General features: G+C 33.4%; 1 protein-coding gene across 1 annotated transcript in view; it reads left to right on the top strand.

Annotated features, from left to right (window-relative positions):
• The window catches only part of Phf5a (PHD finger protein 5a), a 38158-nt gene extending 19712 nt beyond the window's left edge, over window positions 1-18446 (top strand). The window contains exons 3-4 of the mRNA XM_085811127.1: window positions 11068-11234; window positions 18257-18446. Coding sequence (XP_085667253.1) covers window positions 11068-11234; window positions 18257-18346 — 257 coding nt within the window. The 3' untranslated portion in view covers window positions 18347-18446. The remainder of the gene's footprint in view (window positions 1-11067; window positions 11235-18256) is intronic.
• Window positions 18447-18760: the final 314 nt, after the last annotated feature.

Genomic DNA, 18760 nt, shown 5'->3' with positions numbered 1-18760 from the left:
AATATAGTGGAAATCTAATATTTAAGTCAGCATTGTATGATTTCATTATTTGTGACTGTGTTATTTGTCCATACCATCTGTGTACTAGACGATAGATGTGAAATCCATAATGGAAAGGTTTGTTTATAGTACAGTTGACTTTATGAAACACAGTAGGGTGAATCATAGACAGTTCTAAGCTTTACTTTAGAACTATGAGTCTTAAATAATAACGTTAACCAAGTTCAGTAACTCAGTAGGAAGGCAACTCCTGGTCATATTCTGGACATGGTTCTAGAAAAAATATATTTGTAATGTAATTAGAAAATGTAAGTTTTATGAGTAACAAATAGTAAATGGTCAGATGACTCTCCTACCATATACGCCACTTGTGATTGCGATTGATGTTATCATTTGGATATTGTTATCAAATTGCCGAAGTTTTGTTGTGCACAGAAATATGAAAAATACATCTATAATTGTGATTAACAATTTGGTTATTATGATCAAAAAATTATTGGATAATTTTTTTAACTGAAGTTAACTAGTTAAATAAAAGAGTAAGGTAACCAAACAAGTTCAAAATGCGTTATAAAATTTGATAAGATAAAAAAAAAAAATAATGTCACCAAATATTCAATTTTAGTCAACCATTAAAATTGAGGGGGGGGGGCTTCATTTGGCATAGATTTTCGATAACTCTGTTGATTTTGAAGAGATCAAACTCTGGTTCCTCTTCTTTTGGACTGGAAAAAAAAAAAAAAAAAAAACTTGCTTAATTTTTGAATTTTGCCTGAAAAAAAAACAGCTTGCTTAATTTTTGAATTTTGCCTGAAAAAAAACAAGATTTCTTAAAAACATGTACGCCAAATTAGGTACATGGTACATGGTGCACCTTTAAAGGTGCTTTTTCGTCTAATTTTTACATTGGCAAGTTCTCTTCCAATGAGAAATGCCTCCTGAGTATATTAAGATTATGAGTATAGTATTGATGAGATAATTTCTTGAAATGTTATGAACCATTCATAAATGAATTTTGCATTAAAGACATCATGATGAGTTTATAAACAAACTTTTCAGGGCACGACCACTGCTCCAGTACAACATTGTGTCACATTCCTCTAGAGACTTGGTGGTCGTGCCTTGAAACCACTGCTTTTCACAATGGCGTTTGCTTGCTTTTCAAATAGGAATATTTATTTTTACCTGGATATAGATAAGGGGCTTTGAAACCACAGAGTTATTTTATTAATAAACAGTACATGCACCTGCCCAGTGAAAAGGTCTTTCTTTTCCAGAGATTTTTCTCTGACATCAACACACTTGCTTCCCAAGCTAGTATTGCCATTTTATAAATTATTTTGTGTGGTTTAAATTTAATGTAAATATACTTTGCTATAATTAAAAATAGAAATTATGTAAAAGTTTTATTTAAATTAAAAATATTTTCTAAATATTTTGGGACGAAATTCGAATAAAATAAATATGAATGGGAAACAAACGATTCCTACCAAAGCCAAAAAGACCAAGCCCCCCTTCCCATTAACATAAAAAACCCACAAATTTCATGTGCCAGGTGAAAAGAAATTAAATAACACTGGACATATACCAGTAAAATTTAAAAGATCCAGGCAGTGTACATTTTGTAGCACAAGGAGGAAACCTCATAGAACAAGGTATATATGTGAAATGTACAATGTTGGTCTATGCATGTACCAAAAAGACAAAACTTGCCTTGAACAGTGTCACAAAAAAAGTGTTCTTTAAAATTTAAAAAAAAAAAAAAAAAAAATTATCCTTTCTTTACTGAGTTTTTATCCATTTATCCAATTGCCTTTATATTTTCACTTCTATAGAAAAATTACATAAATGTTTATTTTTTAATTTTTTCTGACAATTTACTTCGTAAAATAATTAAAAAATTTACATATAATGTAATTCTTGCATTTTTTTTTTAATTCGTAAATTTTGTCATTTATTGGAAACGTGCATGGAAAAAGGTAAGTCCCCCCCACACACACTACCTCAGTAAGTTTCAAAATCCTAGACGTGCACTGGTTTCACAGTGTGACCACCACCCACAGAACAATGGGCAAGAGTAGATTTTTTTTTAATTCATATAATTACTTGTCTCCTAGGATCATAATATTCAATTTCTGGAGTTTTTAGTTAAAAAAAATTATACAAATAATATAGCACGCATCAAAGGGTTAAGTTTCGACGGGCTTTAATATATAGCACAGCTAATTATTAAAGCTTTTAAAAGCAAATTCAATTCTTCAGGTTAATTGCTTAGCACTTATTGCCACACCAGGAGTTGTAGGCTTGAAGACTGATGTTGCAGGCATCTTAAAAAGAAAATTCATATTTGTAAATTATGAAATGTACCTGTTGTCTCTTAAATTTAGCACTGAAGTAGGGCCAGCTTCTTTGCCAATAAGTGTGGATGAACACATTGTTGATATTTATTATTATCTTGGAAAGATTGCTAAAAGGAAGGAAAAATGGAAACAATTCGAACAGCTGCATAATTCTGAAATAAGAAAAAAATTAAAATAGTATGTATGTACATGCTGGTTACCTTTAGATAAATGTTTATCTAGAATCCTTGACCAGTGGAACCTACTTCTTACATTTTTCTAAGAAGTAGATGCTTCTAGAGTTAAGATTAAAAGTTTTGTTCAAAACTATAAAATGCCTTAAGTAAAGGGAGATGTAATTATTACTTCTGCTGTTAAATATAGGTGTGAGAAAAATTAAGTAATTTCTGCACCTGCGAGCAATTTAATTGGCAATTCTCAATATATAAGCATAAAGCTCTCACCTAAAATAAAAGAATCGTTTGACAAAGGACACATTTTCTGATTATTGTAAGTTTTTCTTGTGAAGAATGAATATTTATGTTTTTATCTTCAGGCTTTAACCAAACTTTTTGCTTTTTCGTACGCTTTTGCCATCATTCGATGTTCTTAACATAATTCTACAGTATGGAATTATATTAATTCCTGTTTTGCAATTAATGATTAGGTATCTGGTTAACGTGTTATTTAATGATTAGAGAAACTATCTTTTCATTATTTGCATTTAAGAGATAATAACTGAACTTTCATATATTAATTAGTTACTATTTAAAAGTTAATTTATTATTAAAAACATATACTTTCTTTCTAAATATTTTTATTATTTAAAAAATCTTTTTGCTGTTGAGAAAATTCTTCCGTTTCCTTAAAAAAAACTCTTGATTTTTAGTTTTGTAGGTTGGCATGTATGGTGTATATATAATAGCAAATAGTTGGTTTTTTTTTTAAGTTTAAAACTGTGAAACTGAAATTGAGGTCCTTTTTTGATAGATACATTTTACTAGAATTCTGCTGATTGATTCAAGTATATAAGCAGACTTTAATTACATATATTATAGAGTGTAGCATAAAATGGTCTATATATATATTATAGAGTGTAGCATAAAATGGTCTCTCTCTCTCTATATATATATATTATAGTGTAGCATAAAATGGTCTCTCTCTCTATATATATATATTATAGAGCGTAGCAATTTGGTAGCATAAAATGTAGACTCTATGTAGAAGACGAAGTAGCAAATACTCGCTATGTCTTGAAGAGTAAATGCTGAAGAAGAAGGTTTTAAATAACCTTTTTATTTAAACTAAATTGAATATATGCAGACACTTGGTTCTCACAATTCACCACCACTTATGGCTAACTAAATTAACAGAAAATAAAAATTTTAAATGCACATTAAATTAAGATGGCTAAGACTGGCTCCTTAGCTTAACTAAATGCTAAATATAACAAAGCCAAGCCTGGAATATCAGTATAAACTAAAAGGTGTCTAACACCGACTAGAGAGCTAATTTCAAACATGCAGCATAAACTCAGAACTAACTCCACTACTGCTCCCTGCTCCTTTTCAAACTCTTGAAACGCAACTTAAATACTGCTTCTGAAGCACATTTAAATTAGCATACTACATCATTTAAAATTTACATTCTGGCAGGAAACTGAAATCAGGAGGAAAAGGAAACTAAAACTAAAAATAATCGGTTAGCATAAAATAGTCTTTACAATAGAAGCAGAAATGCAAGTCTGTTGTGCTGGATCTAACATTAACTCAGTATTGGGTGAGACAATGAAAAATAGTCTGTGTTGTAAAGAAATTATTACATTAAAATTATTAAGTTTATATATATTTGCACTATTCAATTTTTAGTTCTTTTATAATACTTTCGTTTTTAATATATTGTGAAAATAAGGTTAACAATTAGTGTGCAGGGTTCGTACAGTCCTTAAGAGTCCTTAAATTTTTGGGAATCGATTTTTGGTCAACTATTAGTAAACTATTAGTAAAGTATAAGCTAACTATTAGTAAAACGTAAATGTCACTTATTATCTTTCAAATATGCGCAACTATTATAAGTGTAAAATATTTAATGCTACTTGATAAATTGCATAAAGTTTATTTTATTCTCAAACTTATTAATAATTATGTTAATTAATTCATGTTTAGTAATAATGCATAGTACTTGGGGATCTATTTTATTTTTAGGATGGTATTACAAAAATGAAATTCAGGCATAGAATAATATTTTTAATTGAATTTATTCAGTTCCCATTTGCTCATAGGTCCTTAATTTTTTCCATTAATCAGGGGTGTTTGTGGGACCCCAAAAAATTCCCTGAAACTTTTACGGACTTACTACCGACATTTTGGAGTTTCGAGAAGGGGGGGGAGAGAAATGAAAAATTACAATTATGAAGTATTGAATGACCTAATTATAAAAGTTCAATGAATTACTTTTTTGCAAAATTAATAACCATAAATTTTCAAACATGTAAACTACTACATTTTATGTAAATATTTTAAATTACCTGAATTAATTCTTTAAAAAAAATTATCTAATTTCTGCTGCTTTTTTTTTATTTTCTGATGTTTGTGGACTTGCCGAATTCTTTTGTGGTGAACTTCATAATTGCAGGAAGGTTGACTTTTAATTTTCCTCATTTACAGTTGAAGAAATTTCCTCGAGAACTGCTCATGCAGAAGTAGAAGCAGTTTGCTTTTCTGCTAATGTAGGTTTTTCAGAGACTTTTATAGGTGACTCATCTGAAATACATGTTTTTAAGGCCTCTTGATATGTTTTCCAACTTCTGTTCATATTCAGTAAGAGATCTTTGTGAATTGGATCAGTCATTGGATTTTTTTAGCCATATTTTTCACATGAGGTTTCTTTAGAAGCCATTAAATCATATTTAATAGTCTGCACTGCATCTAGGGAATCAATCTTAAGAGAGGTTCTATAGTCAGTGACAAGTGTATCCATTAAGTTGAATGCACTTTCTACTAATGGGCCATGGAAGCAGCTAAGGCAAGCTTTGACCAATTTAGCCAATGTAGGATACTTATAATCATTTGTGAAATCATCTTTTAAATTAAAAATTTTAGACCAATATTTATGAATTGTACACTTGACTTGATTTTCACTTTCATCAGATGTGTAAGAGCATTTCTTTGGTGATATCAATATCACTCTGATATAACCTTATTTCAGCTTCTACTTTTGACATTTCATTATCACTAAAATATGGGACATAAAAGATGATAATTTTTCAAAAGCTAATATTGTACTGGTTTTACCTCTTAGCTCTGGATCTAATGCTGTAAAACTAATTAGATATGAATTTTTAAGGGGTAATTTCTGTTTCATATGCTGTGCTGTATTAGTATAAGCTTTCATCAGAGAAATTTGGAATTCTTTTGCTATTGGATGATATTTTGATAATTTCTTCAGGAGAGTGAAAGCTTCTGCACCAGTAAATATTACTTTGCTAGGTAGATGGAATTCTGGATTTGTGACATCAACCTTTAATAAATCATTATAAGATGTGCTCTCTATATTTTCTGGCTTCATAAAAAAGAGAAAAATTTTGCCATCAATTTATAAATACTGGAATGTATTAAATGAAGCATTGGTTTTTCTGTTTCAAATAATTTAATATGTGTGTTGAACTCTGGTAATACTGCTGAATATAATGCCATATGCAATAAAGTTTTGTTTTGCACAACAAATAACCCATTTAGTATTCTTTTTTTCCGAGCTAAAGCTTTGTGGGTTGTTGGGAATGCAAGCAAGAATACACCCCTTCAACAATTTTTTTCTGAGCTGCAGAAATATTTCTTTTATTGTATACAGTTTCAACATAAGAAAAATAATCCCCTTTATCAGTTTTATCCAAATAGTGAAAATAAAATGCAATAAGAGCATCCCACAGATCTTTGATTCTTTCTAAAACACATAAAATGTACACCCACCTATAGTCTGGTCTCTTCAAGGGCTTAAGTTTTTTAACGCCAAGGGATTCACAGATTTTGAAAAAATTTTCTCTTTTACTGCAGCTTTTCATATCAAAATAGATGTCATCAAACAGATCTTCTAAGTATCTATCAAAACATGAAGCAAATTTTTTTGCACAGTTATTAGCTGTGTGACATGTGTCACCATCAATATCTAATAAGTGAGGTGCTTTGTTTGATCGTAGTCTGGTTTCAACGCCCTTTTTTTTCCACGCATGGTGTTACATGAGTACATTAGTACACTAATTAAGTTTGCCCATGGAATATTATTATCTTCAATAGTATTAACAACTGCTTTAAAAACAGCTTCTGAATTGCAAGATTCCATCTTTAGAGATGCAAAATGATGAACTACAACTTCATTTTGATTGTTGTCATAAAACTGCACCAATATTGCCAGTATACTTTCTTGAGCATTGCTAGTACTTTGATCCAAATTTAGAGAAAATGGAGTCTCCTTTAAAGTTTTAATGATACTTTCCTTAATAGTTTTTGCGAGCCCATATTTCATCTTATAACATGCAGTAGTCCTGGACATTTCCAACGAGTTTAATGCCGTCTGATCGCGGCTCAACTGTTTGCAGAGTTCAATTAAATTGGGAGTTGAGTTGAGTTGAGAGCAGAATCTGGACACCCATGCGGCTTAATAAGACTATTCGGGTCTAGTCCAGGTTCCGCAACTATCCGGGGCAACACCTCATGGGGCCTATAAGGGCATACATTGGTCCTGTATACATGCTTACATAGTTACATAGTTCATAATATATGCTTACATAGTTACATAAATTAAATTGGGAGCTACATTGAAAGAAAGAGAATTCTCGGCGATAAAAGAAGTTATTAATACCTCTTGGCGTGCTTTTCTTGTCACTATATCCAATGGCCGAGCATCAGTCTCCAGTAAGTCATCACTATTTTTTTAATTAGCATAATTACTTAAAGTCATTGAATGTCTAATGCACTTTGAATATTTTATGTGCGTCACAGTTTTAGAATGATTTGGGAAAGCCTTGAATCCTTCCCCACCATACTTCAGCAGAGAGTTACAAAAAATACAATATGCTTGTCCAGCAACATTTTTTTTCTTGCACCATGTGCCGATGGTATCCCCATTACCATCTCCGTTCGATCCAATTCCACCTAAATGCATTCCGGACACCTTCTTCTAATTGTATAATATCACTATTTATATCGAGAAATTTCATAGTGAAATTCTCTTGCATACATAAATAAAAAAATATTTCAATAAACGAAATGAAAAATTTACACGTGCATCAATAAATGAAACGAAAATGTTACACAGCGGAGAAAAAAAAGTTGAGAAGCGATCAATGACAAATAGCTAATACGGCGAAAAATCCCCCTTCTCTACTTATTGGCGCTACGACAGGAGAGATAAGACCTTTGAACTCAGAGTCACGTGATCGCACATCTGGTCGCACCTCCTTTTTTTTCTGCCGCGCCTACTTGCCAAAAGTCTCTCCCTTTTTTTCCTGCCGCGCCTACTTGCCGAAAAGAATCCAGAAGAGAATGTCCGAAAACCGGGGGAATGAGTCACAACTCGCAATAAGGAAAGAACAAGAAAGAAGTTCCCCCCCCCCTTTTCATGCATTATCACTGCCTTTGGAGAAAGAAAGGAAAAGTTTTCACCACACACACTGACCTTACGTTTTCTGCTTTCAAAGCAAACAAAATTACCTGGATCAAAATAAATAATTCATTATTATTCCTACTTCCTTTTGAACGACGATCCCCGGAATTTCCAGGGGTTCGAAGTTCAAAATCCCTGGAATTCCGGGGTTTCACCGGAGCACAAACACCCATGATTAATGGTCCTTAAAAGTTCTTAAAAGTACTTCATTTCCGTGTGCAGAAATGCGTACGAACCCTGGTGTGCAAATTCAGAAGTCAAACAACAAAAATCAGCGTTATATTTTCAAAATTTTCACAGGACTAGTTTCGATGGTTTTACCAAACCACCATCCTCAGCTGCAAAACCGTAAATGAACAAGATAGGAAATAATGATTAGATAAGAAAGCCTGGACAAGAATAAGCAAGTGGTGCCATCTGTTGATGAAACCAGAACTAAAACATTATTTCTTTAAAGACCGAAGGCAAAGATGGATTGGAATTAGGATCGTTAACTAGAACAGAAAGATGTTTCTTATCTTATCTAATCATTATTTCCTATCTTGTTCATTTGCGGTTTTGCAGCTGAAGATGGTGGTTCGGTAAAACCATCGAAACTAGTCCTGTGAAAATTTTGACAACACACCAAAGGCACACTCTTGTTTTAGGAGATTATAAAAATTCTGTTGTCATTCCCTACTTTCCATCAATTAGCTATAAAGTTGCACATATTTTGCAGAAATTTAACTTTCGGGTTGTTTATTCTCCCATCAATAAAATTCCGAGTTCCATACTCAAGGACCCCATTCCGGATATGAATTCCTGGGGTATTTATAGGATTCCTTACCAGTGTGGTTTAATTTACATTGGCCAAACTAAGAGAGCCTTAAAATTTCGCGTCAAGGAACATGAGGCATATGTTAGAAAAACGGAAACACAGAAGTCATCTGTTGCTCAACATTGTTGGTCCGAAAATCACACTTTCAATATTTCTGCTGCCAAAATTATTCAAAAAACATCTTCCATTGGAGAACTGGATTTTCTAGAGGCATTTCACATTCAAAAAAATCTTTCTGTTCTAGTTAACGATCCTAATTCCAATCCAAATTTGCCTTCGGCCCTTAAAGAAATTATGTTTTAGTTCTGGTTTCACCAACAGATGGTGCCACTTGCTTATTCTTGTTCAGCTTTCTTATCTTACCTAATCATTATTTCCTATCTTGTTCATTTGCAGTTTTGCAGCTGAAGAGGGTGGTTTGGTAAAACCATCGAAACTAGTCCTATGAAAATTTTGAAAATATAACGTTGATTTTTGTTGTTCGACTTCTGAATTAGTATTTATTCGGTGTGTTATTGTGTCTTAATTAATTAGTGTGCAAGTTTGTCATATCTAATTTTTTATATTCTTGTTCTAATATTTTTGGTGTCAGCATATTTTTTGTGAAATACGTAATAACTATTGTCTACGAAATTGAATATAAAATTTTTAAGTGATCTATAACACCAGATATCTAATGTTAGCTGACAGTCTAATGCAGGGGTTCCCAACGCTATGGCCGCAAGCACCATGGCGCCCGCCATTCATTTAACGTGTGCCCGCCGCTGTGTGATCACGAGAAAAATGTTTTAGTTTTCTAATTTTTAATGAAATAGAAATTCTGTCCAACACAAATACCAGCACAAAGCGAAGTACGGCCAATCTCTTTTTTTAAAAAAAATATGTGTGTGTATTGTTACGTTTTTCTTTTTCTTCTGACACCAGTTGCTACGTTATTCTCTTCCTTCACGTTTGTACAGGGTTTGTAGATTTGGAGTGAGTAACAATGACACTTGATGAACTATAGAAACACACTTTAATTAGCCAATATTAATCAGGACAGCTCCAATAACACTTTTTACAGTCGTCAAAGATCTACTATAAACACGCTGGAACAATCAGCGGCACAGCACTGTCAGGCAATAACGGTGGAGCTTCCTGCAAAGCACCCGACTCTGCTTGGTCGTTCTCGGAACTCCACGTACTCGAGACTCTCTACGCTACAACTCACGATGCACTCGACGACGCACAGAGCACAGCTTCCGACTCTTCGGTTGAATCGTTCCCGGAGCTCAACATGCTCTCTCGACGATGGACTAACCGCAATACACTAACAGACTCCTTCGATGCACTCAACAACCCACTCGGCACTCGTTGCTGGCTGTCAACTCGATCGACTCCGCACTGCTCGCTAAACGAGGCACACTCTCTGAGACACACTAACTGACTGCAGACCAGCAGGTTTTATGTAGCTTTCGGCTTGAGTTCGAGAACATTCTGCACTACACCGGTAAGAATTCATTCCAGAAGGTTCTCCATCCGTGCATGGGATATCACCAATTTTGTCGCCAAATGGACTATTTCTCGCCAAATGTGGCAACCCTGCTTTCACTTGCCATTTTATGGCAACCCTAAAACTGCTTTGCGAGGAAGCTATCTTACCGCACCTGGACATTTTGGAATAGTATTATTAACTATCCAACTATAAATTTACTTTGAAAAAGTAAATGATGCCCACTATCCAACAGATATCCTAGAATTTGATCTTAGGGCCAAAAAGGTTGGGGACTTCTGGTCTAACACCCTTCTGTGATCTTCATGTATTTTGAAATGATGGTTTTATTTCAGCAGAACTATTTTCTGGTCTAATCTGTTAATACTATTCGATATAACTTGAGAAATTATAGATAAACTGCAGATCTTCTATTAGTACTGGATTTAAGCTCATTGACATTTATGAACTGCTGTTAAACAAAACATAAGACTCGTTAACAAACAAAATGCCATTAAGGATAGTGTTAAAGATGGAGATGTGAATAATTTTGTAACAGTCATGGCTCTAAATTTTTTTAACATCTTGAAATTATCATTCATGATTAGAGGAGGGATGACATATTCTTGGGGAAATGCATCTAATGTTTAGTTCATTCGATGTATTTTAAAACATTTCTGAATTTTTCTCTAAATTACTAGATAATAGTTTCTAAATTATGAATTTTATTTGCTTTTTTGTCATTTGCTAGTTATGATAAAATATATGTATTTTCTTAGGTGATGGAAAATGTGTTATTTGTGATTCATATGTTAGACCATGTACTTTGGTACGGATATGTGATGAATGCAATTATGGATCCTATCAAGGTCGCTGTGTGATTTGTGGTGGACCAGGCGTTTCAGATGCTTACTATTGCAAAGAATGTACTATTCAAGAAAAAGATGTAAGTTTGCTGTAATCTTTACCATTTCCTCGCTTTCAGTACTTTCACTGGTACTTCTGATTATCTGCATCTCTTCTCCCCAAAAGTCAACAGCCATTAGCAACTAATTTTTCGATGTAAAAGTCAATAGCTAGTTTCAGAAATGTTGGCGCACTAAGAATTATGTAAGACAGCAAAAAGTTTAGCAAAATTAAAAACACCAGAAATATCCATAATAAAATATCAATTGTGCAAACTAAACATTAATCACTCACAACTTGGCACTGTGTTCACTGTCATTCTCCCACTGTATACAGCAATCTGCTTTTGCATAAAAGAAATCAGAGAATTGCTCAAATTTGGCATCCCTCATGAATTTGATTCATTAAATTCGATCATTAAGTACAGCTTCAAGGAATATTAAATTTTACATTCTCTATTCTTGAACAAAACACCATATTTTTTAAGAAATGCAAGGAAATACTGTTATGAATTTTTCTGTATAGTGTAACATGAAAATGTAGTAAGAGGATGCTCTACGGGGGAAAAAAGGGGGGGCAAGTCTATTTAACATTGAATAAATGGTTATCTTGCTAATTTGGCAAGAGTTTTTATGACTGATTTTTGTCGGCAGATTTGAGGAGAAATTGCCCAAAGTCACCCAATTTGGTGACATTTTGGTCTGATCCCTATATCACTTTGAAAGGTATTGTAACTGAGTAGCCTGTAATTGATTTTAGACGCTCTGTAACCATATTCGGACCTCATATGCCTTCCAATGATTTCGAGATGCAGAAAGTACTGGAAATATTTTGCCAGCCAGGTGAAAACTTTACAACACTAGAGAACATCCACTGTCAGTTGTTGTGAGTTGTTAATATAGAGCGACTTTGAAGTATTAAAATATCTGTGAAAGCTTCGTCTTTTGAATGTACTCTGCATAGCGTTGTGTTTAACATTCTTAGCAGCTGGAAGTGTTATAAGGTATTTCTCTAGTCTTCGTGGTGTAGTGGTCAGAACACAGCGTGCATTCAAGAGGTCCTTGGTTCGATCCTGGCAAGAGCATTGCTCATTTTTCACCTCTCTTGCTTTCAAATTACCTAATTTCTCTACAGTAGTGCTCGAACAAACAAAAAAGTGGTGGATGATGATTCTTCACCATCCGGATTTAACAATTGGGTCCCCTAATCCCCAGTCACTCTTTAAAAGGGGAAATATATAAGGTATTTCTCCTGCCTTATATGCATGCTTTCGTGGTGTAGTGATCAGCACACTCGGCGTGCATTCGAGAGGTCTGTGGTTCAAGTCCTGGCAAGAGCATTGCTCATTTTTCATCTCAGCATAAAAAAATAAAAAATAAAAAAATCCTAATGTCTCTACAGTGGAACTACTGATTGTACTCTGTGATAGTATGGAACAGTTCTACAAGTACTTCTAGGGAAAAATTCCCAAACTCTAAAGTGTTACTTTTGATAAAATGCATTTTATCAAATCTTTTTATGAAATACATTTTATCAAGCTATCATTGGGCCTGTATGCATTTAATCTATTACGAATCTTTACCTACTCAAGAATTTTTGGTGTCAGGAGTGTGCTTGAAAGTCAGTAACAAGGGGATAAGGAGCAGTTAAGGCAACTGGTGGCAGCCTTTGGTGCATTCAAAGAAATGAAAGCTGACCAAAATTCTGTTAGAGATGTTCAACAAAAGATGGAACCTTGTCAAGGGGAAATGAAAAGAGACATTATCCACAGTATAGAAAACAAATTTGAGGCTATGGAAGGCAGAATAAGACAAAGTTGAGACATTTTAGAAAAAGTTTCTGCCATTCAACAACAAATTAATGAGAGGATTTCTGCGGTTGCAAAGAAGTTGATATCTTAAATTCATAGCGATGGCAGGAAGCAATTCTTATGGTTTCAAATTTTTACTCATGCCTTCTCGACTCTCTCTAAAGCTACTTACATATGATCGTAAGACCTCCTGGCAAGTGTATAAAACACAGTTTTCTGTAGTGGCGGATGCGAACAGATCAAATTCTCAAGCTAAGACTTGCCATCTTGCTGCTTCTTTAAGAGCAGACACAGCAAATTTTCTTTAAACTGCCCCAAAACTAGAGACTTTGAAGCTCTATCCAGCAAGTTGGAGCTGTGCTTTAGCGAGAAATGTTTAAAAGACTATATATAGCAAGCTTCAGTTAAAATCACACCTACAGAAGCTCAAGGAAACACTACAGTAGCTCAGCACAGATGTTGAAAGGCTGTCTCATCTTGTATTTTTAGACTGCCCATCAAAAACAAGGGAAATCCTGTCCCTACATTACTTCATCAATGGAATCTGGGATCCTAAGATACAGAAAGCCCTGTGAATGGCAGACGTCAAGGATTTGAAAAGCAGTCTAGTGTACACCATGAAATTCGAGGCAGTCCAGGAAGCAACTCACAGAGACCGCCACCTTATCAGAGCCACTCAAGTCCGGGAGACTGACTGATCGTTTAGATGATTTAACGAGACAAATCAGTGCCTTCAGCAAGTCTATGGGCCTCTCCCATGATCTTTGCTAAAAAGAAAGATGATTCAGTTAGATTTTTTGATGAAGAAAGATGACTATCCTCGTCTTAGAATTGATGACATTCTGGACACACTTTCTGGAACAAGTAGTTTTTGAAGCTTGCTTTAAAGAGTAGATATTGGTAGGTAGAGATATACCCTGTTGACTGAGAAAAGACTGCTTTTACTATCGGACAAGGAATTCGGCAGTTCAAGGTGATGCCATTTGGATTATATAATGCGCCAACAACATTCGGATGCCTCATGAAGACCGTGCTGAGAGGTCATTCCTACGTAGCCTGTCTGATATACTTCATCACATCATTATCGTTGTGAAGAGTTTTGAAGAATGTCACGAAAATTTTAGAAAGGTGCTTCAGGAACCAAAAGAAGCCAATCTAAAGTTGAGTCCTGCTAAATGTAAACTATTCAAGCAGGAATGACTTACCTTGGAAATGTCATCTCTGTCGAAGTTGTGCCTATAGATCCAGAAAAAGTGTCAGCAGTTAAATATTGGAGATGCTTCAAAAATTTCCATCAGCTAAGAAGTTTCCTGGGGCTTTGCACTTACTATAGGTGATTTGTGAAGGACTTTTCTTCTGTTGTAAGACCCCCTTCAGGAGCTGAAAGAGCTTGTTAATAAAGAAATGTAAGGATGCATTTAACAAACTGAAGGAGGCTTTACCATCTGCTCCAGTGTGAGTGTCTGTACTGTTTTGTCACAAGAAATAAATGGTCAAGAATGTGTCATGGCATACAAGTATCTAACTAAAGTGGAGAGAAATTACTGTTCTCACCATAATTAAAGCCATATATTATTTCCATCATTACCTTTGCAACAGAAATTTGTTGTTATACACAGATCGTGCATTGTTGACCTGGCTTTTAAACTTCAAGAATCCCGAAGGCCAGATGGATAGGATATTGTGAGTTGCTAATTCAGAATGACTTCGGAGTATTGAGATATCTGTGAAAACTTCATCTTTTGGTTGTGCTTTGCATTACGCTGTGTTTAATGTTTTTAGTAGTTTGAAGTATAACTACTGATTGTGATATTATGAACATCTGTATGAGTATTTCTGTGGTTCCAGAACTCTGAAGTTGAACTCTGAAGAATTGCTTTTAATAAAATTAATTGTATCAACCTATAATTGTAGCTTTGTGCATTCTATCTTTTACAATCCTGTATGCACGTAACTATTTGTAATTGAATTTAACAAAAATTAACACTAATCAAGAAAATGACCATTGAACTTGAATGTGGAAATCAGCTCTCACCTGTTGCATGCACACACATAAATACCATATAAATACATTTTACCATACAATTACACTCCATAAATACATTTTACCAACATCATCGGGTGCCTATATAGGCAACACATTGCATTGAATACGTCTCAGGTAAGTGCGGATAATGAAAAGAACCAATGCAGAATATGAAAGCGGAAATAATCATATATTTAAAAAAACATTTTTTAAAAAATTTTCTTAATATTAATGTCTGATGCTATTTATTACATTTGTTTTATCTTTTCCTTATACTCATTAACCCTTTCCGGGCGGGTGTCCTATATGTGCATTTGCTATGAATGTCTCTCACAAGCGGACGTCCCACTGGAGATTTTGCTCACGTAATAGGTGATATATATATATATGCATTTTAAGCTGAACCGTTTTTTAAAGACCACTAGATGGTATTCTGTGTCCATTACTTTTGAACTGAACATATGTTTAAGATCCAGACCTTCAGTTTGATCTCATTCTGCCTAACTTTGGTGTCAGCTGTTGCGGCGGAGGAGAGGAAGCTAATGTAAAAAAACATAGCTCGTCTCTTTTAATTCATCACATGATATAAAGATAAAGATTTCTGATATCCCTTCGAATCCTTTTTTGACTACTATGTAGTGTCTTTTAGGTTTACTATTCCTTTTATGTTACTAGGGTTCTGTTATGATTTGCGTTGCTTTTTATTGCTTACATTTTGCATACTTTGTTATGTATATACGAGCCATTTTCCCTTAGAAAGTCCTCCACAAAGGCATCCCTTCCTTTAAGCAGATAGTCCTCGTGTGCTTTGCCATAGCTGAATAATCCAATCCAATCCAATCCTGTTAATCGCTTTTCTTTTTCGGGGTTGCCTAAAAATAGCCTATCAATCGATAGCCATGGTGAGAAACAATTGCCCTTTGCTATATCATCTGCATTTTATTGTTAGGAAGAATCTGCAGCAGACATGCGTATGCTGTTGAACCGCTAGCTGTCGGTAAAGTGTTAGTATGGTAAATGAATCAGTTAATGACAAGAATGAGTCTTAAAGAGAGCAATATTTCGGTGCTTCTGATATGGACATTTTGTCAGGAGCTCATGGAGTGCCTGCCTTCCACTTCCTGTGCAAGATTATGCTACTTCTTGTAAATAGTCTTTCTTCGGAATAATTTGAATAATGCTTCCGGAAATTATTTCTCAAAGTAAGCAATTTTTCTTTTATAGTTTCATGTAAAGGAAAAAGATTATTAAATGCTAATTTTAACATACATGTTAAAAGTTAGTCTTAGTGACACAAAACCCCCATCCTGTGGGACGATTCCTTTCAACTTCCAACTATCTAGAGGGAACGTCCTAAACAAAGGTGCACTGCCTTGAAAGGATTAAATTAATTTGAGATGTATTTCATTATATGTATGTGAGTAGCAGGAGTGCGACAACTCAACACAACTAACAACATTGCAGTGAGACGAAGGATGGAAGCGAAAGAGAAGAACAGTCATGTTTTCGACTAAGACATATTAATAGATGGCGAACCTGTTAACTTCTCAATTATAACTCCTTTTTTTCATTTGTAAATACTCATCACTGTATCTCCATCAATAACTAAATAAATACTTAGTCACCTAAATGTGTGTCGTCAGCGTAGAAATCCCCCAGACGCCGAGTTTACATGGGGGCTCGGCTGGGATTTGAACCCGAGACTTTGAGATGTATTTCATTATATGTATATATATATAGAAATATCATCGGTTAGAAAACATGCCTATATAAAGGAATACTATCTCTACACTGTGTACGCTTAAAGTCCATACCCAGCCTTTATTTTCGCAACTGTTGGTCAGACATATACTTATGAAAGTTATGAAAATGTTTTTGTATTTTTAAATTAAAATATTACTTTAATATTATAAGATATGAAATTGAACTTTTTGTAAATTCTTTCACTCTCTATATTTATAGTTAGGAAAATTCTGTTATAAAATTAAAACACAAAATATTTTAAGCGCAAAAAATTAACAAGGACGACAAAAATTAACCAAGATATTTGATATTGAAATAGGGAATTGTATTCAAGGGATATATTCAAATTGAGGAGTGAAATATTTGTATGCAACTAAAAAAATATTATTTAGAAAAAGGTTTCTGATGTTAAGAGATAATATGATGAGCATTTTTATGCAGATTATTGTGGAAAATATTGATCAGCGTAATCTTTTTTCAAAATGGAAGGTGTTATTCGCAGAATCTTTTAGGAATTTATGTTCTAGATAACACTGTCAGGTTTCAATATTAGCCCATAGCCAACTAATATTTGCATTTATTTCAAATAAAAAACATTTATACTTCAATCTTTTTTAAACTGTTAACAGATTATGATTCTAAAGTAATAAAGCTTCATGAAGTAAGATTATATAGACATTAATAAGTCATAAAATATCATTTGAAGGACATTTAAAGTAAAAAAAAAAATCAATCTCAAATTACTGCAATTTATTTATTAACCAACCCTTCAATGCGAATTCAGAATGACATTAAATATCACAAATTTTAAGATTCAGTATCTCGATCAATTTTTGTCATACATAATTATTAGTTTTTATTGTCTGTAATGAGTAAAAATTTCCATAAATATAAGGCCCAAAAATGAATGGCCACTTGAAATGTGTGTGCTTTATGAAATATACACAGAATTATATTATGTTCAGTTTTTACATGTGATCTATACATGACAAAATGATAGAAACATGTTTATTATGGTGTTGGATCTAAATTAATCACATCTAAGTATATCTATGCTTTCTAGATTAATATGAAATAATAAATATGTATCAATTTATTTGCTGATTAACCTATTTAGGTTACTCAATACAGCAAATTTGTGAATCCAATGGAAGAAAAACATTCCAATGTAATGATTGATCATACTCAAAATTAATAGTTTTATTCGAAATCTCTGCCAAACTAAAATTTTTTTGTTTAAACACTTTATTCAAAAGTGAATAATTTTATGCATAAATATTTCACAGTATTATGCAGTATCAAATTTTTTAACACTTGCAGTATAAAGTATGTAAATCTATAAAGCAGTAATTCTTTAATAAGCTGAAAAATGTCTTTGGATCTGTAGGGATATGTTTAGAGCAATCTTCATATATTTGTGTGCTGAAAATATGTATTAAATTTTGTGTTACTGATTTTTTTTTTTTTTTTCCCCTCTTTGCAGCGTGATGGATGCCCCAAAATTGTGAACCTTGGAAGTTCAAAAACAGACTTATTCTATGAAAGAAAAAAATATGGCTTTAAGAAGAGATGACATTTAGCTTTCTTTTTGTCATACTATTTATCAAGTTTCATTCTTCATAAAATTGTCTTTATTATTCAAATAAAACTATAATTTTATTACTTGCATATAATGCATTTACATGGTGCATATTTTGATACTGAATGCAAGTGGATTAATCTGTCTTTAAAGAAAAAATTATTACACTGTTTTACATAATATTTATTTATTCATATACCTAGTGTCCTGTAAGTCTCTGAATATTTTAAAAATTCGTACAAAGTGAAGGAAATGGTATAATTGAACGGTATTAGGGTTTTACAAAAAAGTTAGCCCCATAAAGTTTTTTTTTTTTTTTTGTGTGTGTGTGTGTGTGTGTGTGTGTAAATAGTATTAAAAAAAATTACAATTTTTGTCAATAGAGGGCACTGTATGGAAGTAAATCGC

This window comes from Stegodyphus dumicola, chromosome 2 (genome assembly GCF_044657685.1).
Source record: "Stegodyphus dumicola isolate Sdum_Otavi_A_Nest chromosome 2, ASM4465768v1".
In the NCBI taxonomy this organism is placed as follows: domain Eukaryota; kingdom Metazoa; phylum Arthropoda; class Arachnida; order Araneae; family Eresidae; genus Stegodyphus; species Stegodyphus dumicola.
This window is presented reverse-complemented; position numbering and strand designations above follow the sequence as displayed.